Genomic DNA, 26,315 nt, shown 5'->3' on the forward strand with positions numbered 1-26,315 from the left:
ACAAAAACAAATTTGAATTATTGAATGCAATTTAGTTCGAAAAACTGGAACGGCAGCAGATTTGCGTGTTGTTGGTGCAGAGTATAACAGTTTTGTTCCCCTAACGGTTATTTGAACCCCCTTATAATAATCGAGTTAGATATAGGGTTATAACTAGTGATACATTTCAAGACTCCTTTGAAAATGCAGTAACATGAAGCCGAGATTACGAGCTTCGATTTCAGGCATTAAATAGTTGATTATCATGGCGCTATAACGGTCGCCATAGACGTTTACGTTCTCACCTGCATCATTTTTGAAGAAATATGGTCCGATAATTCCGCCGGTCCACAAACCACACCAAACCATTGTCTTTTTCTGCAAGAAATGACAGCTCTTGTAGCTCTTCAGGTTGCTCTTCGGACCAAATGCGGCATTTTTGCTTGTTTGCATACCCATTGAGCCAGGAATGGGTCCCATCGTTGAACAAAATTTGGCTCGAAAACGTCGCATCTTCTTGGAACTTTTCAAGAACCCATAGAGCGAAGCGATGTCGCTTGGGAAGATCAAGCGGCTTCAGTTCTTGCACAAGTTGTATTTTTTACGCTTTCAAGATCTCGACGAAAAATGCGCCAATACGTTCCATACGTCAGTTCGAGTTGATGCGAACGACGCCGAATTAACTCTCTAAGATCTTCGTATACACTCTCACCTACGACTGCCATACATTTTTTTCACTGCGTGCTAGGCGTGGTTTATTCGGTTGAATGTTATCCAATAATGAACGCTAAGTCTCAAGATGGGTGATGATGTTGCGAATAGTACGCTCGGTAGGCTGTTTATGCTGACCATAAGTTGAGCGAAGTGCGCGAAAAGCATTCTTTACAGAACGTGAATTTTCGTGATAAAGTTGAACGATTTGTAAACATTGGTCAGATGTAAGTCTTTCCATGATGAAAAGCCAAAACCTACTGAACAAATATAACATGGCACGACTCATGCGTGCTCTGTGAAAAAAAGGCTATTAAAAAAAGTACCTCTAAAGTGCGATAAATCAATACTTAAATGCCCCAGATACTTTAAATTTTACACCCAGTAAGATACAAAAAACTACACAGGAGCCGAGGTGTGACATTGTCATGAAATCACACATCTTCGGACCCACCTGACCAATTTCATCCAAATTTGGGATGTACAAGGTGCGTTCCAAAGTAAGCAGGCGCCATCTATATGTCGACTAGTTAGAATTTGCTATCTTTATCGATTGCGCAGTGAGAATTTCATGACATTTCATCGATTGGAAGTGAAGTTATTGCGTTTTAAGTGTCAGTATGTTTGTGTTATCGGTGCGAAAATGAGCTTCGAACAAAGAGCCAACATTAAATTTTGTTTTAAAATTAGTAAATCTTTTACCGAAACGTTTCAATTGATGAAACAAGTTTATGGCGATTATTGCGAGTGGTTTCAACGTTTTCAAAGTGGTCGTGAGGACATAAATGACGATCAATATGTGGGCCAATCAAAATCCGTGATCACCTGAAATTCCATCGAAACTGTGCGTGAATTCATCAAAAATCAGCCAAAATCATCATTAAATTCATGGATATGGAATTGAACATCTCCAAAACATCCATTTATCGCATTTTGACCGAACATTTGGCCTTACGAAAGGTGTGTGCACGGTTTGTTCCGCACAAATTGACTGACGACCAAAAATCTCATTTTAACCATTAACCACTCCCAGTATTCATCTGATATGGCATCATGCGACTTTTTCCTTTTCGGAAAAATGCATTTGCCAATGAAAGGAAAACTTATGCAGATGTAGAGGCTACTCAAAAGGCTTACATCGGCATACTGGCCAATGTGCATATCAAGAAGCAATTAATATAACAAGATAAGTCCCTAAGTACAAAATATGAGGACCCCATCGCCTACATATGTTGACTTTTGAACGAAAAAATTGGTCAGTAAGTGAGATATTTTTATTGTATAATTGAAATTCAGAGAGAATCCTTTTCTGAAAGTTGAATCGGGTCCATAGCCCCCATATACCTAATATTAAGATTTTTGAACTCCCAGGTGAGTTTATATAAAATTTCTGGTCGATATCTGAAATAATGCGAGAAATTAGCTTTTGTTCTATACAAAGTTATATAACGAAGAGACAGACGAACGTGGCTAAAGCGACTCGTCACGCGGATCAATTATAAATTATCATATATACTTTGTAGGGTCTCCGACATTTCCTTTAGGGCTATATCGAGCGCGTGTTTTACTAATAACAGTGCATCTTTGTGCTTAGAATGAATAAAATAAGGTGGGGCTATATGCCATATAACTAAAAAACCTTATGTACCTGAAGGTATTATCCCGTTTCTGTTAATAATATGAAGTAATGCTAAAAATAGATAAAATCCTACCTGCCATGGCTTTATACAAGTACAGTTGATATTGGTCCATAAGTAGAATGTCTTAGAAAAATTAACTGAACTTATAATATTGGATATATGTACTATAGTGTAATGCCGAAAATATGTGTTTACATATGAATAAGAGCACAAAGCAAAAAATAAGGAAAATGTGGTATGGAGATGCATCTTAGACGATATTCCGGAAGTAAAAAAACCACCTTCAGTTCGTAAAGTAACTCCGTTAATACAGAGAACTGAAGTTTATTTATTGTTTCAAGTTGACACTTGCTCCTCAATGAACGGCTTGAATTTTACTATCGTTAATGTGAAAAAGTAGTGAAATACATCTCTGATAGTTATATGCAATTAATACCTTGCACAAAACGATATTACTCGTAGTCCAGGATCCGTTGCCACCAGTTACCGATTCGTTCCTGCTTGTTTAATCGATGCGACAGCAAAGTAGTTTTCGAAATAAATATTATGAGAGAAAAAATATTTTTTTCATTTTCCAACAAAATAAATATAATTTCTAGAAATACAAATTCCATTGAAATAACCTCATAATAACACGGAAATAACATGAATGACAAGGAAACAAAGCGGAAGCTCATCGATAAGTATGAGATCCCAATAAATCATCTGGATTTCGCTTATATACGCGAGTGTGAGAATGCACGTGAAATGGAGAAAATCGTACAAATTTTACGTTCCGGCGAGGAAGGTTATTTTCCCGATCTCACAACATGTGCGGAAAATAAATTACGCGAACTCAAGCCGAACAGTCGACTCTTTCGTTACGAGGAAAAATTGCAGGGACGTGAGGCGCTCTCCAAGCAAGAGTGGAAACCGATATTCGATTGGACGAATAATATAAAGGTGAAGGATGTCGAATTGTCAGCCGCCGCCGAGAAGATGGCTAAATTAGATCTAGGCGTGCCACCTGTACGTAAAAGCGGCGCCATTAAACACTGTGATGAAAATAACGAGCTCAAAGTTAAACAAAATGGTGGTGTGGCCGCGACGACATCGAAAATTTCGACTGAGCGCATCAAGTCCACCGATTACGGAAAATGGGATAAATATGATGCAGATGAGGAGTGTTTACGCATGGAATTGGCTGAGGAGCGTGTGCAGGAAGAGGTGGAACGCAAAAATCGCCTTAACAAACAAAAATCGAAATTACAAGCCGAACATGACAACAACTCAGTTACTGCAGCTAAGACGGTAAAAGAGCAAGATGTTCTGAGCAAATTCACCGATGTGGAACGCGAGCGTCTTGCCGAAGAGTCAGTAGCACAAATTAAAGTCTCAAAATAATGTTTAAGTCTTTTTTATTTATGCCTTTAACAGATATCGTCTGCGTGGTAACGATTATTTTCGTGCCAAGGAATATGAAAACGCAATTAAGGAATATGGACGGGCGATAAGTGTTTGTGCAGAGAAGGCGGCGCCAGCATATAACAATCGCGCCGCGGCGAGTAAGTATAAGCCTCGTATATAAAGGAGAAAAATATTTTAAAAAGTTCAAATACTGATCGATTCGAGTCCGACAAAAAATAATTATATCTTCTTCTTTATTGGTGTATATACCGCTTACGCGGTTATAGTCGAGTTTACAACAGCGCGCCAATCGTTTCTTCTTTTCGCTGCTTGGCGCCAATTGAGATTCCAAGCGAAGCCAGGTCCTTCACCACGTGTGGAGGTCATCCTCTTCCTCTACTTCCGGCGGGAGCTTTCAAAGCTGGAGTATTTTTTTTTTTGTTTTTGGACGACACCACTATGTCATTGTCGTCGTATTTCTCATACAGATCCTCGTTCCATCGAATGCGATATTCATTGTGACCAATTCGCAAAGGGGGATAAATCTTCCGCAGAACCTTTCTCTCGAAAACTCGTAACGTCGACTCATCAGATGTTGACATCGTCCATGCCTCTGCACCATATAGCAGGACAGGAATAATTAGTGACGTCATTCAAAGGGGGGTCTCTCGTCCGAGGCTGTTGTTGCTTTTTCATTCGATGCGTTTATTAAGTGGCGGGTCCCAAACTTTAATCTTCAAACGGATGTTCTTTGGCTACCCAGAGGATACTTGGTCTAAGACCGAAGTCGTGAGCTGCTTGAGCCATATGTAAAATAATCGTTTCTGGCCACTCCCAAGTGAATGGTAATCAGAGAACTTTCCTCATTTGCGTGAACTTCTACATATGACTACATCCTCCTATTAAAATTATATATAATACAAGCAGTCTTACCTGGTGACCATCTGGTGACCATCTGGTGAATGGACCATCTTGAGAACGGTTCAAACTCGTTTATGAGAAGTCTATTTGTTATTGGTTGAAAACAGATTGACGTCATAGAACACCACTTTCAGAATGTTTAAACAATTTTACGAGGAGATCGTGGAGACTTCTTTGTTGAAAACTAAACTGGGTTCTTAGAATCGACTACCTTGCGAACTGTTAAAAATTTTACAGGTACATCGTAAACAGTGTTCTGAATCGAAAATTGATTTGAAGTTGTAGAACCGACCACCTTAGGAACAGTTAAATAATATTATAAGTAAACCGTAAAACTATTCTAAGTTCAGATGACTGTAGGGGGAATTTCGTCTCGATTAATTAGGGGAAAAACAACAACTAAAAGCAATCACCTCTAAGATTTTCGATTACAAGAAGATTTTCGTTCAAACTCTCCGATCAATAATTTTCAAATTTGAACACACTTTAATAACTTTTTTTGATATGTATTAATATTCTTTTAGATATAAAGCTTAAATGGTATACTGAAGCTATTAAAGACTGCGAGCAATGCCTGCAACTGGAGCCGAACAACTTGAAAGCCCGCTTACGCCTAGCAGATGCTACATATGCTAACGGAGAAAGACAAGAGGTAACATTACGGTCGAAATAATTTGAAGAAACTAACCTACTCTCTCCTTCGCTACAGTCTTATGCCTTATATATGCAAGTTTTGGAGTTGGAACCGGAAAATGTTAACGCCTTAAAGGCCACAGCACAACTTAAGAGTCTATATGGTGACTTTCCACCAGCCAATGCGACACGTTTACATATTGAAGAGGAGAAGAGTGCAAAAACTGAAAAGAAGAGAGAAAAGAAAATCGCTAAGAAAGAAACTAAAACCAAAACGATTGACAAACAAACTATTGACAACACTAAACCTGTCGAGACGGCATCCTCCAACACAAGTGTTGCATCAGACCCACCCAAAACGAAACCAGCCGACTATGATTTAGCTGATTTGATTAAACCAAATCGCTTAGTCAAAAACAAATTGGCAAGCGCAGCTGCTGCTCTTAGTAATATAAAGACAATGAAACAACCAAAGCAGCAGCCCACGAAAACAACAGAAACTACTGTTCCGACAACATACCCGAACGAGCTACGTTTACCAAATGATACCCCAAAAGCGGGCGGAAAAATTTTGATCCAAGAGATTTAAAAGCGCAACAAATCATTTATAAACGCATTAAAATAATTTTTGAAATTGGCTAATAGAGTTAACAATTATTTTTACATAAAAACTCGCTTTACATACAAATATATATTTCATTGCTACGTTTATGGGGAGTTTATTATGTAACGTCTTATGTAGCGCGACACAAGCTTAAAGGGACGCTCTTCGAAGTCCTTTAATTGTGCCTTGGTACTCTTCACCTGCAATTCGTAATTATTTATAGACAGTTATTTATGTAAATAAAAAGGATTTCATTAAAACACACACCTGATCGCCTTCCAGCCGGTTTAAAAGCGTCACGCACACATCCGCCGCGCGTATGCCACAGTGCAAGGTCAGCGCCGCAAACATTGGCGCCTCCATTTCGATATTTCTTATGCCACATTCATCGTGGCAGCGTTTCAGGAACTTTAGCTTGTCGTCTACGGTGTATGGCTCGCCATTTGCCTTCGTACAAGAAGCGCCGTCGAGTCGACCTTGGCCTACAGTTGGCAAAAGACAAATTTAATCAAAATATTTTTTTTTCGGTACAATATTAAAAGTGTGTACCTTCGTAGAAGCAGTCTGTGCCCATTGTATTGCCTTCGATAATATCCCAGGCATTATGCTTCTCCGCATCTGCTACTTCCGTGCAAGCAATCAAGTCTTTACATAATCTCTCGTCGAATTGAGCAGGTCGTGCGACACGTTCTCCTAAAATTGCCTGCAATTAAGAGATCTATAATCAAATCGGACCCATTTCCTTAATAATTAGATAAATCAAGCATCACTAAAGATGACGAAATAAAACTTAGCACAAATAGAAATCTAAACTAAAAATTATCGAAATCCCAACACAAAGCATTAAGTCTCCCGGTATGGAACATGAGGAACTCAATTTTTATGGTCGATTTTAATGTGAAAATTTTGGTGAAGTGAACATATTTTCCGAAGAATTATCTGTGGTTCAAGATACAATAAGTCGGTTCACTAGTTTCACTAACTTCTATACACTAAATATGATGAATTTCCTGAGTCTGAGTCGATTTAGCCACGCCCGTCTCTCTGTCCCCCAGTTTTCGAGATATCGATCTGGAAATTTTCACACGACCAAGAAGCTGCTTATCGGAACCACCGATATCGTATCACTTCTCACTTCTCACTTTCTTTTTCACTTTCAAACGGTTGTTCGATTAGCCCTTATTTGGATGTTTTTTGTATTTGACAACATTTTTTATTCAAGAAATTCGGCATGGATTATTGTCCAACGCAACGGAACTATCTTTCTAGAAATTATTTAGATCGGATCTGTAGTATATGTATATGTAGCTGCCATACAAACTAACCGATCAAAATCAAATGCTTTTATAGAAACTTTTGCATTGTGAAGGCGGATAGATATTTTTTTTTAATTTATCTCTTGCTAGTTATTTCTATTTTTAAATTAAATATTTTTGTTGCCTAATGCTTACAATTTCATATTCACTGCGCAGTAAACCATTGTAGCCCTTATTAGCGACCACAACTGTACCCGGTTTAATCCCAAGTCCGCCACTAGTGCCAATGCGTATGAAAAGCGGGTCCACACATTCGGCATAACGGACCAATTTAATTAATTCATGCAATACCACACTCATCGTGGAGCTGCCAACACCATGGCTTACACATAACACGCAGCCAACCTTCAAGAAACGAAATAAAATTTAGACACATTTCATGTAATCTTCAATAAATGAAATTTACCATAAAGCCAGCATATCTGTGGCCCTCCTCGAATAAATTTCTTTCATAATCGCTACCCGAATTGCCATCGTACACATTAAAATGTATATATTTCGCCAATTCTAGCATACGCGAGTCCTTGCCGCCCAAACACACCACCTGTTGAATTAATTATATCCGGAAGTTAGCAAACAGGATTTCAAAAGTCGGTCGCTCACTCAAAAGCTGTCTACAAACCTTAATATGCCCGTATTGCTTTTTAATATCAGCTGTGTTCTTTGTATCCGGTACATTTACCGCTAAGTGGTATAGGAAGTCGGAAGACATTTCATCTAAGTTAGGATTTTTCGATGAAACAGAGCTACAAAAATGGAAAATTACTTTAAAATTAGAAATATTTGGAAAAAGTTGCCATCGTATTATCAGGGATTTCAACTGAAATGGATTTAAAGTAATGTAATATTAAAATATTAATGGCGAATCGAACAAACAACGGACATAAAACAAAATCTTTTTTCTTGCTTTCGCAAGTTTATTAACCAAGGCAACAGAGCTTAAACTGTGGATGAGCGAAGGAGTGGCCATAAGGTAATGAAATTGAATCTGTTTGAACCGGAAGGAGTCTGACAAGAATTCATTAAAACATAATGAGAGCAAAAATCTTGGAAAAAAGTTTTTATACTTACTTTGCATGAGGTAATTTTTGAGAGACCAAAATATCTTGTATCAGAATGTATTATTTACACAAGAGAAACCAACCCCAACAAATAAGGAAGGACTAAGTTCGGGTGTGGCCGAGCATTTTATACTCAGGAATCAAAATCGCCGAAATTCCTTCAGGTGCTGGCCAAACGTTATATTAAAACAAGTAAGGAAGGGCTAAGTTCGGGTACAACCGCACATTTTAAAAACTTGTAATTTGCAAGAATGAAAGCCAGAGATATACCTTAAGGTGGGCACCGTCAACCAGATGATCGGAATCCAAGCGATTTTACATATATACAGTTGAATTTCCTTAACTCGAATAACCATAATCCGCAAAAACTTTGAGTGAGGGGCTTTGAGTTATGGGTAGAAGGAAATTTGCTATGCAAGTTCGATATATATATATATCTACTGAACACATACACTGACCGACATAAACCGATATTTTCGGTAAAAAGTCAACTTAGTAATGGGGTCCATATTGAATAGTTCAAACTCAAAAATCATGCAAAGCTTTATCTTACTGGAAAGTTAAATATTCAAGGGGAATTTAAAATTGTGTTATATGGGAAGTAGACGTGGTTGTTGTGCTATTTCGCCCGTTTTCGCAACCATCAATATCTTAATTTTTACTCATTTTACAGCCTGCACGGACGGACGGACAGGCAGTCATTCGGAATTCAACTCGTCTTGTCATCTTCAATAATTATATATACATAATCCTATACCTATATCTATCTCTATTAGTTTTAGGTGCTACAAACAACCGTTAAGAGAACAAAACTATTATACTCTCCCAAAAGTTGAAAAGGGATTTATTTTGAAAGGAGAAAAAATTTAACAATCAGATTTAATTTGAAGCCCCTCTCTTTTAAATCTGTTAGAAACATTAATAGTTAATCTGCTTGATATGTATGTATGTATGTACATCTTGTTTGCTTACTTTACTTACCGCTTTTGTGACATTTCGTTCCGTTATTTATTGCTTCCGGTTTTTCTGAAAATTATATAAATATTAAATTCGAAATATTGTTTTAGTTTTTAACTTTCAAAATTTTTCAGATTTTGGCAGACTAGAATTAAAGTTAATATGTATCGAATATTTTTGTGACATTGATCTAAAAGTTTTAATTTAGTTAAGAGGTTATAACCACTTTGGAATTTCAAAAAATCGATTTTTTTGCCTCTATATCTATCTTACATATATTTGAATATATTCTCCAAACATTTGAAGTTGATCGGACAAACAGTTACGGAGCGCTTTTTAAATTTTTTTTTAACATAATGTATTTGGCTATCAAAAATTTAAGCGCGTTTTTCTCGAAACGCTGTTTTCAGAGGTGTCGAGGATGACCGATCGATTTGAAAATTTCAACTGAACTTTTAAATTTATTTATCAAGTAATGATCGCAGGAATAAGATGTTTTACACAATTTCGTTTTTTCAGCTACTCTGAAGTGTAATTTTTTTCGAAGAAAACAACTCTTTTTGAAAAGTGTTCATTTTTTGAAAAACCATAATTTGGTCATAAGTCAAAATTTTGAAGAAGTTCACTGCCAGTATTCATCTCTAAATATAATGTAATACACTGTTTTTTTTTTTGGTTTTAAATGTTGAGTTAGTTTTAAGCGGAAAAATATTCACCGATATATCACCGATAGACCCATTTTTTCTGAGGCACTGTTGAAGATTGACTATGAGATCAAGGCGATCCCCTATTTTTTAAAATTAATCATAGATTACTTAAGTAAAGTAAAACTTCTTTTTTCTGTCTTAGAATTGACTAAACCCCATGCATATTGGCGGCTTTGAAAATGCCAAATGGCGATACATTCGCATAGGGAATTTTTAAAAATCACACCCCCTTAATTTTATCTCTGAAACATTTATATACACAATACACACTATCTTAAGACGTTTCCGTCACTACTTTGGCCTCTTATACTATACGTGATATAAGAGGTACTCAGCTGGTCTTTGATGTTTTATCAAAAGCCAACTTCACTACACAATCGCCAATCAATTGGAGACGCTAGCAAGCGAGAGATTACACCGCACAATATTTTAAACGTTTATAGCGCTGAAAAATCTGCAATAGCACTTTGGCTAACAAGTGCCGCAGAGAGTTAAAATTTATTGAACGTTTATCACTTATCATTAATTTTTTATTATATAGGGATTAATACAAGTTCTGTATACCCCCGCAACACACTGCACGCGGTATAATTGTTTTCTAACCATAAAATAATCTAGATAGGTTAGACATATCGAAGAAAAGTTTAAAAAAAAAATTAGTTGATAGATACGTCTTTCATAATTAGTTTGAAGAACCTGGAACTCTTCAAAAATATTCAAAATTATTATGAAAATGCAAAGTTGGACAATAATCACGCCCAGCTTCCATATAACCATGCTAAAAGTAAGATTAGTTAAGCAAAATAATATTTAAATCAAATTATCCCCACTTAAAGTTCGAATTAGTCCGACATAATAATTGTACCGGTTTTTTCAATAGCGACGCCACAAAAGCAGACCGATAGGGACAACAAACGATGCCATATTTTCCCCCACTCTTTTGACATATCTCTTCAGTAAGGTTCGCCATTTTATCATGAAAAGATATACGATCCAACAACGAGTCGAAGTTATTAAAAATTGCTACCGAAATTCGAAGTCAGTTGCCTCAACTTTAAAAGCGCTACGTCCGATTTGTGGTCGTCATAATCGTCCTGTGAGATCAACAATTGAGCGTCTAGTAGAAAAATTTGAAGCAACAGGCACAGCACAAAATTTTCCCGCGCCCATAGTTTCGAAAATATTGCTGGAGCTAGCGCATCAATTTAGGAAGACACTAATCAGTCTCTCACATCTCTGTCACATGGACATCTCTGTGACGTCGTTGAGGCGAATTTCGCGAAAAGATCTAACCCTACATCCCTACAAGTTCAAATTGACCCAAGAACTGAAGCCGTTTGACCACCAGAATCGTCGTATTTCCGTTAATTGGGCTGAGCAACAACATGAAAATGATCTTCAGTGATAAGGCTCATTTCTTTTTCGTCAATAAGCAAAATATGCGTTATTGGTCAGGCAGCAATTCCCACGTATTCCATGAGTTACCATTGCGTCCCGAAAAAATTACGGTTTGGTGCGGTCATTGGGCCGTACTTCTTCCGTGATGCTCAAGAACGGCACGTTACTGTGAATGGGAATGGCTACCGCTCATTGATAATCGTATATTTTTGTCCCGAATTAGATGATATGGACTTGGACAATTTGTGGTACCAACAGAACGGCGCCACAAGCCACACAGCGAAAGTCACAATCGATTTATTAAAAATCATTCTTATTGAAAAAACCCGTTATAAGTACGATCAATGTTTCGCAAACACTTTGAACAAATATCTTGAAATTTTTTAAACAGTTTATCTGCCTTAAATTTGCAGTTACATATATATGTACATTTAATATTCGGTGCCGCCCGAAGTTAGCGCTTCCCTCGTAGTTTGCCCTTAATGTTGACCAACGCCGATGCCAACACTTTATTAACGCCAATTATCGTTGAATTTGATTCAGCCCGACACAACGTAAATTTAATGAAATAAAATAACTGTGAATTGTATGTATGTAAATACATATATTGAAATGATAACTTTCTTATGCACAATTAATTCAGCTTATCATTATACCGTACTATATATATACATATATATTAGACACACTTGCCACAAACAAAATAATTGTTATTCTCAAGATAACGTCCAAGCACTTTGAATTTCAATTTAATACTGACCAAACGAATTCAAGTTTGGAATGCTCTTATTGGAAACATGCATGCCTATGTATGTACATACATGCATACATTCATACAAATATTTTATTAAACTCAATTCTCTTTATACAGCGTTTACTTTTTATTTGTTGGAGCAACTGCATTGTGAATGTGTGTGCGATAACGATAAAAGTTTTGAATTTGTAACATTAAAATATTGAAAATTAATATTTTTGATATACAAATAATTCTATAAGTTAAATAAATTTATGATTGCAGATCTCGGAACTTTAGTGACTTTTCGATATACTATATACGGTATAAAATCAAGCGGAAGTTGTAAATTTCTACATTGGCGCTAGGAAAAGGTGTCGGCCGATTTCATTTACTTACACATTCTGCTAATATAACATAAACATAAAATATTTCTACCCAATTTTATTAAGATAAGTCATATATTCAACGATTTGCAAAAATATTCGGTATAAAATCAGTCAGGCAAGAAAAGACGTTAACTTCGGTTGCATAGAAGCCATAATACACTTCACCAATGCAATTTTATACCATAAGAAGTTTATATAGCAGCTATTTGCTATAGTGGTACGAACAAGGCGAAGTCAATTGAATATTATATAACCCATTTCATTCAAATTAGTTCGGAATACATGGATTGGGTATAAATCGTTGTTTTATAAATTATATGTAAGTATATTTATGTGTTCCAATGCATATTATGCACAGTGATATGTGATCTGCATATCGATTTAATTATTATATTCTTAATTTTAATTTCAGTACTGAAATGCTATTTTTATTGTTATTCTTTTTTTAACCTCACCTGTCTACAATACATTACAATATACCATACCGAGCAGCACTATTATCGCGTCAATACTACTTTTTTAAACGAACTCAAAATGCTTTGCGATATTAGCGCTCATTTTGAATAACTTTTTCTTTAATGGTTAGAATGCAAACGCAATTTAAGCTTTTAAAACAAAAACTCGAAAATCTTGAAATTTTAAATGTAAAAAGTGAGGCTAGGTGGTATCTGGTAATAGCGAAGCATACCTACTATATAATGGCTATGTTCCAAACTACAAAATATTTGATAACTATTAGATATATGTATATAATATACATCAATCAATTCAGAAATTGAACAGATTTATGGCGAAATTTAATAAAATCGGTTTAAAGTCGAATCTCCTATCATTTCTAGTGACAATGCACACCTCTGGACGTGCAATATACTATAATTCAGCAATAATTTATAATATAATAAATATACTCATATTACATGCTATTCTGTAATACTTTGACTAAGCACAAAAAAGAGGGGATTTCCCTTTCAATGCAAACCGCGTAAACCGAGTTACAGATGTTTATCGAAAACATTGTCTGTTTCAATAATTCGTTGAAATAGAATTACATATTTACAGACCTATTTAATGCAAACTGCAACTAAATCACTCCTACCTGTGAAATTCCAATATAACAAGTAAAGAAAAAAATAAATTTACAATTCGTGTTTAATTTATTAAACTACTTAATATAATAAAATAATTGTATATTATATATGCACAACTTATATTAACTTATGTTAGAAACATCATATAAAACAAAGACTACTAAAGAACGAATTAACTGCCCTTAGTTGATTGCAACAGCATTTCGCGTACCGAACGGAATACCAGACGCTCCCATGCTTCACTATAGGCCACAGCATTTTCTGAATTGCCCCAAATAATTTGTCGCACTTCCTCTGGCGTGTGACTTAAAGGTTCAAAGCAAAAAGGGTGCCAACTCCTGTGAACTTCTGTCTCTTGTACAAAAACTCCTTGTATGCGTTCGGGAAGTGCGTTCAAATTAATGTATGTATTGGTTGCTAGCTTTAATGCATGTATTCTAGGTAAAAAAAAAATCAGTAATTATTAAATCTTTAGCAACCGATATTTAAAATGAGCGCAAATTATCTTACTCATCCAATTGCTGAATTAATTGTTGGCGGTTGTGTATTGCCTCAGCTACGCAGCGTTGAGCTTCGTTTTGCATTTCTGATATTCGCTTCTTCCAGTCGTCTATCGTTTTTTGAATCTCATTGCATTCTTCAGTTTCCTTTTTTATTCTATTTTTTATTTTATCATATCGCGCATTTTGATCATGAAACCGCGCTTCTAAGTCCACTAAAATTATTTCAATTAATTAGTACAAACGCATAAACGCATGTTATATAGCAGGAATCTGTACTTACTCAGATTTTCGTGATATTTATGGCTCAATTTGCTTATAGAAACTTCTCGTTTTTCCAATCCAATTTCACGATTTATCATCGCTTTGATGCGTTTTCCATAATCATATTTTAACATTTTGAAGTTTATAACAGACACCAAAGTTTATAAACAATTTATCACTTTCAAGCTCGTCGTTATATGTACATTCAAATATGTCAAAGAGACGCGATTTTACTTAGCAAAACAAATAAAACACTGACAGTGTATAAACAAAATGTGAACGGTATTGCCATTCTCTTTTAAATTACAATTTTTGCGTTGCCACTGTGTAGGAATCTAGTTTATGTTTCGGTTATATGGTTAACTACTAAATGTAGCTACATCGGTGCTGAAATTCATTTGTTATGATCGTTATTGCTTTATTACAATTAATTAATATTAATTAATTGGGTATATAACTTTTTATGGTAGATAACTGAAGCTCTTTCGCTTAATAAACTAAAAGTTTAGTACTAATTCTGATTATAAATTATAGTGATACCTGTAATATGGCAACATCGCAAAAATCTTACATCTGATTTTTACATCTTTTGCCAGGAAAGTTGATTTTGGTTTTCCGTGAAAATAATAGTTCTTTTAGTTTTTTAGTTTTGTTTTATAAAATAATTAGTAAATAAGCTTATATTCATTCTTATATGCCTATCGCTGCATAAATATACGAGAAATCGTGAAACTTTTGCAATATGAGTTCGGATAGCGATGATGATGGTTCGACCGGTCGTGGCGGTGGGGGCTCCGCTGATAGCAACGCCGGTGGTGGTTTTGGAATGGACTTGACAGGCATATTATTTGGTAATATAGACTCGGAAGGAAAATTAATGGACGATGATGCCGGCAACGCATTCGATCCAGAATTCCGTGAGCACATATCCTCTTTGTCTAAGTACGTATACACAATAGCAGACGTTGCAATTGTTATTGTTTTTTCTTATGGTAATGAATATTTACAGGTTGGGCCTAAACTCAATGTTAAACGAAGTAATAGATACTGAAAAAGATGAAATGGATGACGTAGATACTCCTAAACATCCAATGAGTGATTTTGATGCCTTAAAAGCTGGATTTACGAATAACGATGGCAATGAAGCTGATAATGAAGACGATGGTGAAATTGTCAAAGATGAGAGTGCAATAGATTACTCAGATATAACAGAACTATCAGAAGATTGCCCGCGCACTCCTCCTTCGAATGAACAAAGCGTACTTGAAGATCTTGAGGACGCAATACCGGCCTCAAAAGTTGAGGCTTCAAGTAAATTAAACTAAAACTTGCAAAAAGACCTTAAAAACAATTTGAATATCATATTAGGTATAACCAAAGACGATAAGGAACTAATGCCTCCACCGCTTGCACCTATACGCAATATATCAAGCAGCAATAATGTTGACAGTGTACCTAAAACGAATGGACCGGACAGTGTAAATGGCGATACAAAATTAGATAAACGTATGTTTGACGAATCTCGCCAAGAATTTTTTTTATTTATTTAATGTCTTATTTTTTCAAAATGTAGCGACAGAACGCAAGTTGGACACACCCTTAGCAGATATGCTGCCATCTAAATACGCAAATGTAGATGTGAGAGAATTATTTCCAGACTTCCGTCCCGATAAAGTTCTGCGTTTTTCACGCCTTTTTGGACCGGGGAAACCTTCAAGCTTGCCACAGATTTGGCGTAGTGTGAAGAAAAGAAGGCGACGACGTAAGCACTCACGTGATCAAAAGGTACACATTTTTTGCCATAAAGAATTCAAAATCTTTATTTATTTATGTTGATATTTTAGAATCCGAATACTGGTTCCGATTCCACCAGCGATTCAGAAGAACCAAAGAAAAAAGGGTTCGGATTGCACTACGGTCCCGATCCAATGCCATATCAATGCGTTTCCGATGACGAAGATAAATTATTGAGCATTACAAATAATGAAGATGTCAAACCCGAGGGCCCGGAAAGCGGCGATAATAGTGATAGTAAACCCAAAATTGCCGACTGGCGTTACGGACCGGCGCAAATTTGGTATGATATGCTAGAAGTGCCGGATTCTGGGGAAGGTTTCAATTACGGCTTTAAAACAAAACCCTCCGGCACGCCACAAAAAGGTGTTGCAACAGACACACAGGCCTTAGTGTCAGTGGAAGAAGATGTAGAAATCAAAGGTGACCCCATAGCCGACGATGCATTTTTAATGGTTTCGCAACTGCATTGGGAAGATGAGGTTGTGTGGGATGGCAACGATATTAAAGCGAAAGTAATGCAGAAATTGAATTCTAAAACAATCGCAGCAGGCTGGTTGCCATCAAGTGGCTCTCGCACAGCCGGCGCGTTTAGCCAACCTGGCAAAACAATGCCCGTATCGGGAAACACCGGAAGTGGCAAAGCGCAAGGTGGCTCGTCTTCCAGCAAGAAGGCTAATCAGATGTAAGTATGAAGAAAAGTGGAATTTTCGAAAAATATTTTGATTTAAAAATTTGAAACAAAAAATATTGCAGCCTACAAAGTAAAGCACCCGAAGCAGTGGACGACACCTGGTACAGCATCTTTCCGGTTGAGAATGAGGAATTGATTTACGGCAAATGGGAAGATGAAATCATCTGGGATGCCGAACAGATGACCAAATTACCAAAACCGAAAGTGCTCACGCTTGATCCGAATGATGAGAATATTATACTCGGTATACCGGATGACATTGATCCATCGAAAATTAGCAAAAATACAGGACCACCACCGAAAATCAAAATACCACATCCACATGTTAAGAAATCAAAGATTTTATTAGGCAAAGCAGGTGTTATCAATGTGTTGGCCGAGGACACGCCACCGCCACCGCCCAAGAGTCCAGATCGTGACCCCTTCAATATTTCAAACGATTCGTAAGTTGTGTCTAATCATCTCTTTTTAAAATATAGCATGTTATTTCCATGTGAACTCTCAACAGTTACTATCAGCCTAAGACGGAGCCAACATTACGACTTAAAGTGGGCGGCGGCAATTTAATACAGCATTCCACGCCAGTAGTTGAGCTACGCTCGCCTTTTATACCGGTATGTATTTTAAGCATTGAAAATTGTTTGCAAGTAATTTCATTTATCTTTTAGACATACATGGGTCCTATGAAACTGCGTTCATTCCATCGTCCACCATTGAAACGTTTCTCGCATGGTCCCTTAGCATCACCCGGTCCACATGCTGTACTACCACTACTTAAGTATATAGCCAAGAAGGCCAAACAACGTGAGGTGGAGCGCATTGCGTCCGGTGGTGGCGACGTGTTCTTCATGCGTAATCCTGAAGATTTAAGCGGCAAAGATGGCGATATAATATTATGCGAATTTTGTGAGGAACATCCACCTTTGATGAATCAAGTGCGTGTTATTTTCGTTTTTTTTTTAGCTTTATTAGTCACTCATACGTTTTTTTTTTTATTTGTTAAGGTCGGCATGTGTTCCAAGATCAAAAACTACTACAAACGCAAGGCGGCAAAGGATAACGGTCCGCAAGACTTTAAATATGGCGAAGTGGCCTTTGCGCATACCAGTCCCTTCTTGGGCATAATACATCCCGGCCAGTGCATACAAGCGCTGGAGAATAATATGTATCGTGCGCCGATCTATCCGCACAATATCAATCCGACGGAATTTCTTGTCATCCGTAATCGCAGCAACTATTGGATACGCGCTATAAATGCGCTGTTCACAGTGGGTCAAGAGTGTCCGATTTACGAAGTGCCGGGTCCGAATTCAAAACGCGCCAATAATTTCACAAGAGACTTCCTGCAGGTATGAAGACAGAACTATTTTAGCGAAATGAAATTGAATTTTACTTTTTCATCGCTTTCAGGTGTTCATTTACCGCCTGTTTTGGAAGAGCCGCGACAATCCGCGTCGCATACGTATGGACGATATAAAGCGTGCATTTCCGGCGCACTCGGAGAGCAGCATACGTAAGCGTTTGAAACAGTGTGCGGATTTCAAACGTACTGGCATGGACTCGAACTGGTGGGTTATCAAGCCGGAATTCCGTTTGCCGTCTGAGGAGGAAATACGTGCAATGGTCTCGCCGGAGCAATGCTGCGCGTTCTTTAGCATGATAGCAGCCGAGCAGCGTTTGAAGGATGCTGGTTATGGTGAAAAGTTCTTATTCGCGCCACAAGAGGATGACGATGAGGAGGCGCAATTGAAGTTGGACGATGAAGTAAAAGTGGCACCGTGGAATACCACGCGGTAAGCAGGCATAAAAAATATAAAATTCCTTCCATGACAGTAGAGACTACGTAGTCGGAACCGAACCGGAGTTGTATTAGGCCAAGGGTTGTCAAATCCAAATTACTGCAGGGATCTTACTTCTACTTATCGATCTAAAAAGGGTTACAGTGTTGATTGCGGTTACAACAATAACAACATACATTTTTTACTACTTACAGCGCTTACATACAAGCGATGCGAGGCAAGTGTCTACTGCAGCTGACTGGACCGGCCGATCCCACCGGTTGTGGTGAAGGTTTTTCTTATGTACGCGTGCCTAATAAGCCCACGGTGCGTAACTTGAACTCTCAACCCTCGAAATATATTTTTATTAATCCCCTTACATCTTTACCACCAGCAAACTAAAGAAGAGCAGGAGTCACAGCCGAAGCGTACAGTCACCGGCACTGACGCCGATTTGCGTCGTCTGCCGCTGCAGCGTGCCAAAGAGTTGCTGCGTAAATTCAAAGTGCCTGAAGAGGAGATACGAAAATTGTCGCGTTGGGAGGTAATCGATGTGGTGCGCACACTTTCAACCGAGAAGGCCAAAGCCGGCGAACAGGGTATGGACAAATTTTCGCGTGGTAATCGGTTTTCCATTGCCGAGCATCAGGAGCGTTACAAAGAGGAGTGTCAGCGCATTTTCGATCTACAAAACCGTGTGTTGGCTAGTTCAGAGGTACTTTCCACGGATGAAGATGAGTCTTCAGCCTCAGAAGAGTCTGATCTTGAAGAGCTGGGAAAAAATTTGGAAAATATGCTGTCAAATAAGAAGACATCCACACAACTGTCGCTCGAACGCGAAGAGCAAGAGCGTGAAGAGTTATTGAAAAAGATTATGGAAGATCAAGAGGGAGGAAAGGGTGCCAAATCGAAAGACGGCAAAGAGGACAACTCACAGCAGCCGGTGTCGAATCCAAATCAGGGACGTATACTTAAAATAACACGCACCTTTAAGGATAGCGAGGGCAAGGAATACACGCGTGTGGAGATTGTACGCCGCCAGCCAGTCATCGATGCCTACATGAAGATACGCACCACGAAAGATGAGCAATTCATCAAACAATTCGCCACATTGGACGAGCAGCAGAAGGAGGAAATGAAACGTGAGAAACGACGCATACAGGAGCAACTGCGACGCATTAAACGTAATCAAGAACGCGAGCGACTTGCGTTGTTGGCGCAGAATCAAAAGTTGCAGCCAGGTGGCATGCCCACCTCGCTGGGTGATCCCAAGTCATCTGGTGGCTCGTCACATAAAGAACGCGACACGCCACATAAAGAAGTCAGTCCCTCGCGCAAGAAGTTCAAGTTGAAGCCGGACTTGAAGCTCAAGTGTGGTGCCTGTGGACAGGTAAGCTACAATTTACTAAAGTTGAACTGACATAACCTTTATTCTAAAATAGGTTGGCCACATGCGCACAAATAAAGCCTGTCCGCTCTACACCGGCCTGCAAGGTCCTTTGAACTCATCTAATGTGAGTATCAATGAAGAGCAGGAGGAGGAAGTGGAGAAGGAACTCAACTGCGAGGACGATGATCTGGTGAATGTAGATGGCACCAAGGTGACATTGAGCAGTAAGGTACTGAAGCGCCACGAAGATGTGCGGCGTCGCACTTTGTTGTTGAAGGTGCCCAAAGAAGCGGTGGGCAAGAAGAAGCGACGCATGGCCGGTGACTTGCATTGCGATTATCTGCAACGTCACAATAAAACAGCAAATCGCCGGCGTACGGATCCGGTGGTGGTTTTGTCTTCCATACTCGAGGAAATACTCAATGAGTTGCGTTCAATGCCGGATGTGACACCGTTTCTCTTTCCAGTTAACGCCAAGGTAAGTATACTTAACTAAATATAATAAGTATGTGCTCACAAAATTTTGATTTATTTTTAATGTAGCTTGTGCCCGACTATTATCGCATTGTCACTAAACCGATGGATCTACAAACCATGCGCGACTACATACGTCAACGTCGCTATCATAATCGCGAAGAGTTCTTAGCCGATCTTAATCAAATTGTTGAAAATTCAACTCTATACAATGGAGCACGCAGCTCCTTCACCGTTGCTGCACAACGCATGCTTCAGAGTTGTTTCGAATTATTGGCCGAGAAAGAAGACAAGCTAATGCGTTTGGAGAAGGCTATTAATCCACTGCTGGATGATAACGATCAGGTAGCGCTGTCATTCATTTTCGAACAATTACATGGCAAGATCAAATTGATGCAAGAAAGCTGGCCCTTCTTGAAGCCTGTCAATAAGAAGCAAGTGCGGGATTATTATACGATCATCAAGCGTCCCATGGATCTGGAAACTATTGGCAAAAATGTGGAGGGTAAGTGGAAGTCAATTAAGCGTAAGTATAAGAAAATTATATAACACAATTTTATTTGCTTACAGCGCATCGCTATCACTCACGCGCCGAGTTCTTAGCGGACATTGAGCTAATTGCGGCCAACTGTGAACAGTACAATGGTAGCGAATCGCGCTTTACCAAGAATGCCAAAGATTTGTTGCATTTCGCGCGCACACAACTGGAGGAGGTAAATAACGACAGTTTCAAAATTTATTTATTGTAATTTTTTTTTTGTAAAACTATCAATTTCCTCCGAGTAGTTCTCCGACCATTGTGGTCAACTCGAGCAAAACATCAGCAAAGTGCAAGAGCGTGCACGTGCCGACGCCGAACTGGATGATACATGGGGCGGCGATGATCAAGACTATGATTTCCCACACCGTACGAGTCGTTCGAGTACACCGGAAAATGATTTCATCGATGTCGAAGGTAACGAGCGTCCTTCAACATCATCGGCAGCATTAAACTCTTCTGGCTCATCGTTTAGCCGCAGTTTTGCTGGTGGCATTACCATACCGGCCACAACACCTGGTGGTGGCAGCGATATGGCACCACCACCGTCTGACGTGAAACGTGGCCGTGGACGTCCGCGTAAACAACGCGACACAGTGGAGGAGGGTAAGTGCTTGCGTAAATGTTTTTATTTCTTCTTTTATTTACTCAACTTAATCGGTTAAATGGGTTAATTTTATTAATTTAGTTTTTATGCTATTTTTTATATTTTCAAAAAAAAAAATAACTTCCATCTTTGGGGTCTAATGTTGTACAGGCTACAGCCTTAACGGTATGGGTAAATTATTAAATTATAAGTATATCTTTTGCTCCCTCTTGTCTACTTTATCAACTATTTAATATTTCTGCTCGCTACTAATAATGGAATTTGAGGGTAGTTTGTGTGTTGTTGTAACGGTTGTTCCGAAAAGTCCACAAAAACCCAAAACCTGGAAAAATGAGTCTGCGAACTAAATTAAAAGTTATAGCTCACTCCAACCCGTCGGAAGCATTAATTGCACTGGCATTGCACTGGGGAAGTAGTATCAAAGGATGTATTCCGACGTCAATGACCATACAACAACAACAACAACCTCTTTTATTCACTAAACATAGTAGGATTGGCACGATTTAGACCAGACCCAAACTTCAATGTATCGGATTTAAATGTTAAAATCGATAACGCCGAAATACTGAAAGCTCCAAGGATCGAATTACTCTCCAAATCAATATCAGTCGGATTGATTTACAAAAAATCCCCCAAAAAATTCTTGAAGTATTACCGCCTCCCACCAGCATAAAGAACAAAGTAGTGGTTCTGTAAACGCACTCAAGTAACAACACATGCCAACCTAACTTAAGTAGTTGTTCGATGACATCGTATACTAATTATAATCCTACCACCAGATTTTGTCGGAACAACCATTGCAGCAACAATATGTTACTTTTTCTTCGAGTTGTTGGTTAATTTCAACCAGTAAGACTGCCTACACAAGAGTACTCTTACACTTTCAACTAATTGCCATATATGTAGATATACACTTAAAAAAATAGAGTTCGCTTAACCCTTAGCTGTTGCTACAATTTTTGTGACAAAAATGGTCCTTTGTGTTTCGTCCGACATAATTTCAGTTTCTCGAGCAAATAATGTTTCTTCTAGTCTACAACACCTTTATTCGCGTCTAGTATTGTGACAGCAATTTTTCTCTTGTTTCAACTAAAATTTTGCTTCGATTTTTCACCTATTTTTGTTATTCTCAGATTTGCACTTTTTATTTTTCTTGTTTTTTATCTTTCGTTTCGTTTACTTATCCCTTTTGTTTGTTGACATTTGAAAATGTTTACCACTATGAACACACAATTAGAGTAGCTGTAGAAGCAAACAATTGTTTAATTAATTAAAAAAAACAAAAACAAATACTTCCATGAGCCAAAACTCTGGGTTAAAGCGTACACAAATTCTATTTTCTAGTCAAAATAAATGCGAGCGCTGTTAAACGTGGGCGTGGCCGACCCCGCAAGGACAGCCTAGCCTCAAATATAAGTAACCCACAAAATTCCTTTTTGGAAGAAGGTAAGACTAATATTGTACTACTATTGTAAACAACAACAAAATACCAACAATAATAGCTAACCAACATATACACACTGCATCCAAATGATGCAAGGAATTTTTAGGAATGCAAATCTAACAACAACAACCAAAAATTACTCGTACCTATCAAAACACACAACAAAACAAAATATTTTATAATTTTTGTTTCACTAAAACACTATATGATTCGCTCTAATTGTTACCCGTTTGGCTTTACACCCTTGTTTCGGCAACTTTTTTGTTTATGTTTGGTTAATTTGAATTTGATTTTGAAATTTCCCAATATTTATTTGTATCTTTGTTGTACTTTTAGTTTTGTGGTTTTTGTAGTTTTTGTGGCGACAAAAAGCTACACGAATCGAGATTTTCCTTTACGCCTTTACTCACACCAACAACAATTTGTACATACTCTACTACTACTACTACTATTATTATTATTTTAAGTTTTGATTTTGTGGTTATTTCCAATGTGAAATTTGTTTAAATTTAATCACGCTAAAAGTTATTGTTACTTATTGTACCTACTACTAAAATTGTTGCAAATTATTTATGAAATCGTTGTACAACAACCACACGCAGCTTTATTTGTGTTCGCACTTTAATTGCTTATGAATTTTTAAAATTTATTAATTTACAACAACCAGATTTGCAATGTTCAACGGATGATGAGGAGTTTCAGGAAGTATCAGAGGATGAGAACAACGCCGCCAGCATACTTGATCAAGGCGAACGCATACAACCGAACGACAGTGGCATGGACACTGTTGGCGCTATGGGCATGGATCAGATTGATGTGTCGCATATAAAAACCGAGATGAAGATAGAGCCACCGCAGCTCGCTAACGGTGAGTGGAGTGATTTCTAACATAATTTTAAAAGTCAATGCGTGAAATTTTTAACAACAAAATAGTGTAACTTAAGCATATAGCTATGCTATGTTTCAGTTTAAATTTGTATGCATTTCAAGTGCCTCTAAAGTAATTACATTCTTTGTTTCTAAACAAATAACACGCTGCTGTGTCAGAGGAAGAAGGTGCAGAGCAACAGTGCGAGGATGACAGCCAACAGGCCGCAGAGGCGATGGTACAATTGAGTGGCGTGGGCTTCTACACTCAACAGCAGCAAGGTTCTCTGCACATTTCCATTTACCACCGTTCACCGAGCTCTGTCCAGCATTTTTATTTTTTGCTTGAAACTTATCCCGTTATCTTTTATTTCTAACTTTAATGCACCGCTCACCAAAACAATCTTATTAGCATGCTTGTTTTAATTTTTTTGAGTACTTGTTTATAACCTGATACTATTATATTGCCCTTTAGATGACTCAATGGATTTGGATCCCAACTATGATCCATCAGATTTCTTAAATTTCGGCAATCGTCCCGCCCATAATAATGCTAGTGATGACATGCAATCAACGCAAAATCATATGCAATATAGTAAGGAGGATGATGAAGCGCAAGCACACTTCCAAATGGACGCCAATATGTCTGATGGTGCAATGCCAGCTGAAATGTCGTCTATGCCGCAGATGCCACTAATTATGCCAAGTAATGATAACGTTGGCATAGATGAAGACTTGGCTATTTCAGAGAGTGACGAGGAAGATGGTGGTGGCGATGACAATGTTGCTGATGTCTCTATGAAACGTGAAGTGTTCAATGATAGTGGTGAAATGGCTAATGACGGCATTGGTGCCAATCTACAAAATAGCATGAATGAGCCACAGGCTAACGAAGGTCAAATGAATATGGAAACGGCTAAACCCGAACATCATCAAGACGATAATGATGACGATGACTGGTTGCACTTCTAAATAAAAAAAATCATGCTTGCACGTTTTAATTAACCGTATTTATAAGAATTAAATAAATTATGTATTTTTATTCAAGTTAATATACAAAGTAACATCTTATTGTATTCTAAATATAAAATTGTAATATTACGCATGCGTATTTCATTATGTTGAGCTTACACTAAAATGATAAGCGTATTGCTATCGCAAAGAGTATCTTGATTTCATCAAGTATGAAACAGTTTACAACAGCTTCAAGTGACCAGTAACTTTGTCGATATCTTCTACGGTTGCAGGACCAATGGCTAGTACAGTTTTCGAATTAGGTTCGATTTGTGTACGACCAGCATCACGTATCAGACATGTTGTAAGGTTGTGTGCATCTGCTGCGCGTTTAATGGTCATCATTTCAGCTTCACTTTCAACGCGTAATGCAATTTTAGCACAGCCGGTATTCTCCCAAGCACGTACTAGGCGTGGATTGCGTTGGATAGCTTTCTGATAAGCGCCTACAGCTCCGTGACCACATTGTGCACCTATTTTGCCCTTACCCATTTTCAGGTCATTGCGCACTACCAAGACCATTTTGTAATTGTTGCTAAAGCTGGCAAAAAACTGTAATACAAAAATTAAAGTTTGGTTAATAAAGCACCGTTTAATGCTGACTATAAACTCACACCCTCAGAGGAAGTGGTAGCATCCCCTGTACCCTGATTAGTACTTCTTGCGCCGGCAGTATCCTGGTTGACATCATGCTTTTTTAGGGCATATTTGTAACCTACGAAAAACGAGAGCAGTACTGCAATACCATTGATAACCTGCGTGGTATCCAACAATCTATTGTCTCCCATTTGTTGTATATTGAGGTTTGAGTTGTATGGCAAGTTTAAGAAAGACTTTTAATTATGACCTCAAAAATGGAGACAATCTTAAAATTTCAGTTCAAAAACGAAAAAGTTGAATAAATGCTGATTCGAAATAAATATTCGCACAGCTTTAAACAAAGATTCCGAAATTTTGAACAAATGCACATGAATTTGACATAAAATTGGCTCATTCACAATGACAAGAATATCCCCGACAGCCGGCTTACGTTCCGTAATTTATTTATTACGTGGACCTAATGCAATTGGTACTAGAAAATTTTAAAGAATTTTGACGGCTCCAATTAATAAAAAAATTGCGTAATGATGTAACGTTATAAACAATTTTGAAAATATTGTCTCTGTTATTTAAATAGGAATTGATGCAAAATGATTTTTTCCAATAAGAATTTCAATGAGTCCACTATAGGCAGGCCATAACTGTGGTTATAATCTTATTCACTTTTATTGACCTTAATTTTTAGACCATTCGTTGTTTTGAGATTTTTGACAGAAAAAAACATTCCCTGTCCATACGTGGATTTATTTAGCAAAATTAAGATATATTTACTTTTAGTAATTATTTAATCCAAACATTAGCGCTTTTAGTACAAATAGTAGATAAATC

The 26,315-nt window shown here is 37.7% G+C and overlaps 5 protein-coding genes across 14 annotated transcripts in view; 2 read left to right on the forward strand and 3 right to left on the reverse strand.

Moving 5' to 3' along the window:
- Positions 1-2,850: 2,850 nt before the first annotated feature.
- On the forward strand, positions 2,851-5,979 carry LOC126751774 (sperm-associated antigen 1). Its single transcript, XM_050462302.1, has 4 exons — positions 2,851-3,682; positions 3,747-3,874; positions 5,162-5,289; positions 5,347-5,979. The coding sequence occupies exons 1-4, from the start codon at positions 2,976-2,978 to the stop codon at positions 5,857-5,859; spliced, it is 1,476 nt and encodes a 491-aa protein (XP_050318259.1). The 5' UTR covers positions 2,851-2,975; the 3' UTR covers positions 5,860-5,979.
- Positions 5,872-26,315, reverse strand: part of LOC126751778 (uridine phosphorylase 1) — a 453,502-nt gene continuing 433,058 nt past the window's right edge. The window contains exons 1-8 of one of the 4 annotated variants that reach the window (XM_050462309.1): positions 12,007-12,076; positions 9,233-9,277; positions 7,813-7,936; positions 7,597-7,734; positions 7,326-7,535; positions 6,424-6,577; positions 6,142-6,356; positions 5,872-6,074 (exon numbers count right to left, since the gene is read on the reverse strand). In XM_050462309.1, coding sequence (XP_050318266.1) covers positions 5,979-6,074; positions 6,142-6,356; positions 6,424-6,577; positions 7,326-7,535; positions 7,597-7,734; positions 7,813-7,936; positions 9,233-9,246 — 951 coding nt within the window. In that variant the 5' untranslated portion in view covers positions 9,247-9,277; positions 12,007-12,076 and the 3' untranslated portion in view covers positions 5,872-5,978. Of the gene's footprint in view, positions 6,075-6,141; positions 6,357-6,423; positions 6,578-7,325; positions 7,536-7,596; positions 7,735-7,812; positions 7,937-9,232; positions 9,278-11,742; positions 11,957-12,002; positions 12,077-26,315 lie in introns of those variants that run through there. The other 3 variants (XM_050462307.1, XM_050462310.1, XM_050462311.1) reach the window with 3 other exon arrangements.
- LOC126751783 (kinetochore protein Spc25) lies at positions 13,567-14,516 on the reverse strand. The gene is made up of 3 exons (XM_050462320.1): positions 14,307-14,516; positions 14,034-14,238; positions 13,567-13,960 (listed from the first exon to the last, which is right to left on the reverse strand). Exons 1-3 carry the CDS (start codon positions 14,419-14,421, stop codon positions 13,696-13,698), a joined length of 585 nt encoding a protein of 194 aa, XP_050318277.1. The 5' UTR covers positions 14,422-14,516; the 3' UTR covers positions 13,567-13,695.
- On the forward strand, positions 14,880-24,974 carry LOC126751767 (transcription initiation factor TFIID subunit 1). 7 transcript variants are annotated; one of them, XM_050462276.1, is made up of 21 exons: positions 14,880-15,229; positions 15,297-15,598; positions 15,656-15,793; positions 15,861-16,072; positions 16,132-16,766; positions 16,838-17,218; positions 17,284-17,389; positions 17,444-17,710; positions 17,780-18,124; positions 18,186-18,568; positions 18,769-18,880; positions 18,948-19,943; positions 19,996-20,421; positions 20,487-20,922; positions 20,988-21,130; positions 21,204-21,561; positions 21,713-21,727; positions 22,907-23,008; positions 23,674-23,874; positions 24,054-24,155; positions 24,349-24,974. In XM_050462276.1, exons 1-21 carry the CDS (start codon positions 15,030-15,032, stop codon positions 24,843-24,845), a joined length of 6,357 nt encoding a protein of 2,118 aa, XP_050318233.1. In that variant the 5' UTR covers positions 14,880-15,029; the 3' UTR covers positions 24,846-24,974. The 7 variants fall into 7 exon arrangements, with proteins under 7 accessions (XP_050318233.1, XP_050318236.1, XP_050318235.1 ...); XM_050462279.1 differs by lacking the exon at positions 24,054-24,155; XM_050462278.1 differs by lacking the exon at positions 22,907-23,008.
- Positions 24,894-25,854, reverse strand: LOC126751785 (probable peptidyl-tRNA hydrolase 2). The gene is made up of 2 exons (XM_050462323.1): positions 25,502-25,854; positions 24,894-25,439 (listed from the first exon to the last, which is right to left on the reverse strand). Exons 1-2 carry the CDS (start codon positions 25,673-25,675, stop codon positions 25,068-25,070), a joined length of 546 nt encoding a protein of 181 aa, XP_050318280.1. The 5' UTR covers positions 25,676-25,854; the 3' UTR covers positions 24,894-25,067.

Source organism: Bactrocera neohumeralis, chromosome 2 (assembly GCF_024586455.1).
Source record: "Bactrocera neohumeralis isolate Rockhampton chromosome 2, APGP_CSIRO_Bneo_wtdbg2-racon-allhic-juicebox.fasta_v2, whole genome shotgun sequence".
Lineage (NCBI taxonomy): Eukaryota > Metazoa > Arthropoda > Insecta > Diptera > Tephritidae > Bactrocera > Bactrocera neohumeralis.

Bases quoted from the DNA above. Each gene is read 5' to 3' on its own strand.
- LOC126751774 (XM_050462302.1), top strand. From the start codon at position 2,976: ATGAATGACAAGGAAACAAAGCGGAAGCTCATCGATAAGTATGAGATC. The intron at 3,683-3,746 runs GTCAGTAGCACA...TGCCTTTAACAG, and splicing joins CGCGAGCGTCTTGCCGAAGA to ATATCGTCTGCGTGGTAACG. The intron at 5,290-5,346 runs GTAACATTACGG...CCTTCGCTACAG, and splicing joins CTAACGGAGAAAGACAAGAG to TCTTATGCCTTATATATGCA.
- LOC126751783 (XM_050462320.1), bottom strand. From the start codon at position 14,421: ATGTTAAAATATGATTATGGAAAACGCATCAAAGCGATGATAAATCGT. The intron at 14,239-14,306 runs GTAAGTACAGAT...AAATAATTTTAG, and splicing joins TAAATATCACGAAAATCTGA to TGGACTTAGAAGCGCGGTTT. The intron at 13,961-14,033 runs GTAAGATAATTT...TTTTTTACCTAG, and splicing joins TTAATTCAGCAATTGGATGA to AATACATGCATTAAAGCTAG.
- LOC126751767 (XM_050462276.1), top strand. From the start codon at position 15,030: ATGAGTTCGGATAGCGATGATGATGGTTCGACCGGTCGTGGCGGTGGG. The intron at 15,230-15,296 runs GTACGTATACAC...GAATATTTACAG, and splicing joins CACATATCCTCTTTGTCTAA to GTTGGGCCTAAACTCAATGT. The intron at 19,944-19,995 runs GTAAGCTACAAT...ATTCTAAAATAG, and splicing joins AGTGTGGTGCCTGTGGACAG to GTTGGCCACATGCGCACAAA.
- LOC126751785 (XM_050462323.1), bottom strand. From the start codon at position 25,675: ATGGGAGACAATAGATTGTTGGATACCACGCAGGTTATCAATGGTATT. The intron at 25,440-25,501 runs GTGAGTTTATAG...TTTGTATTACAG, and splicing joins CTACCACTTCCTCTGAGGGT to TTTTTTGCCAGCTTTAGCAA.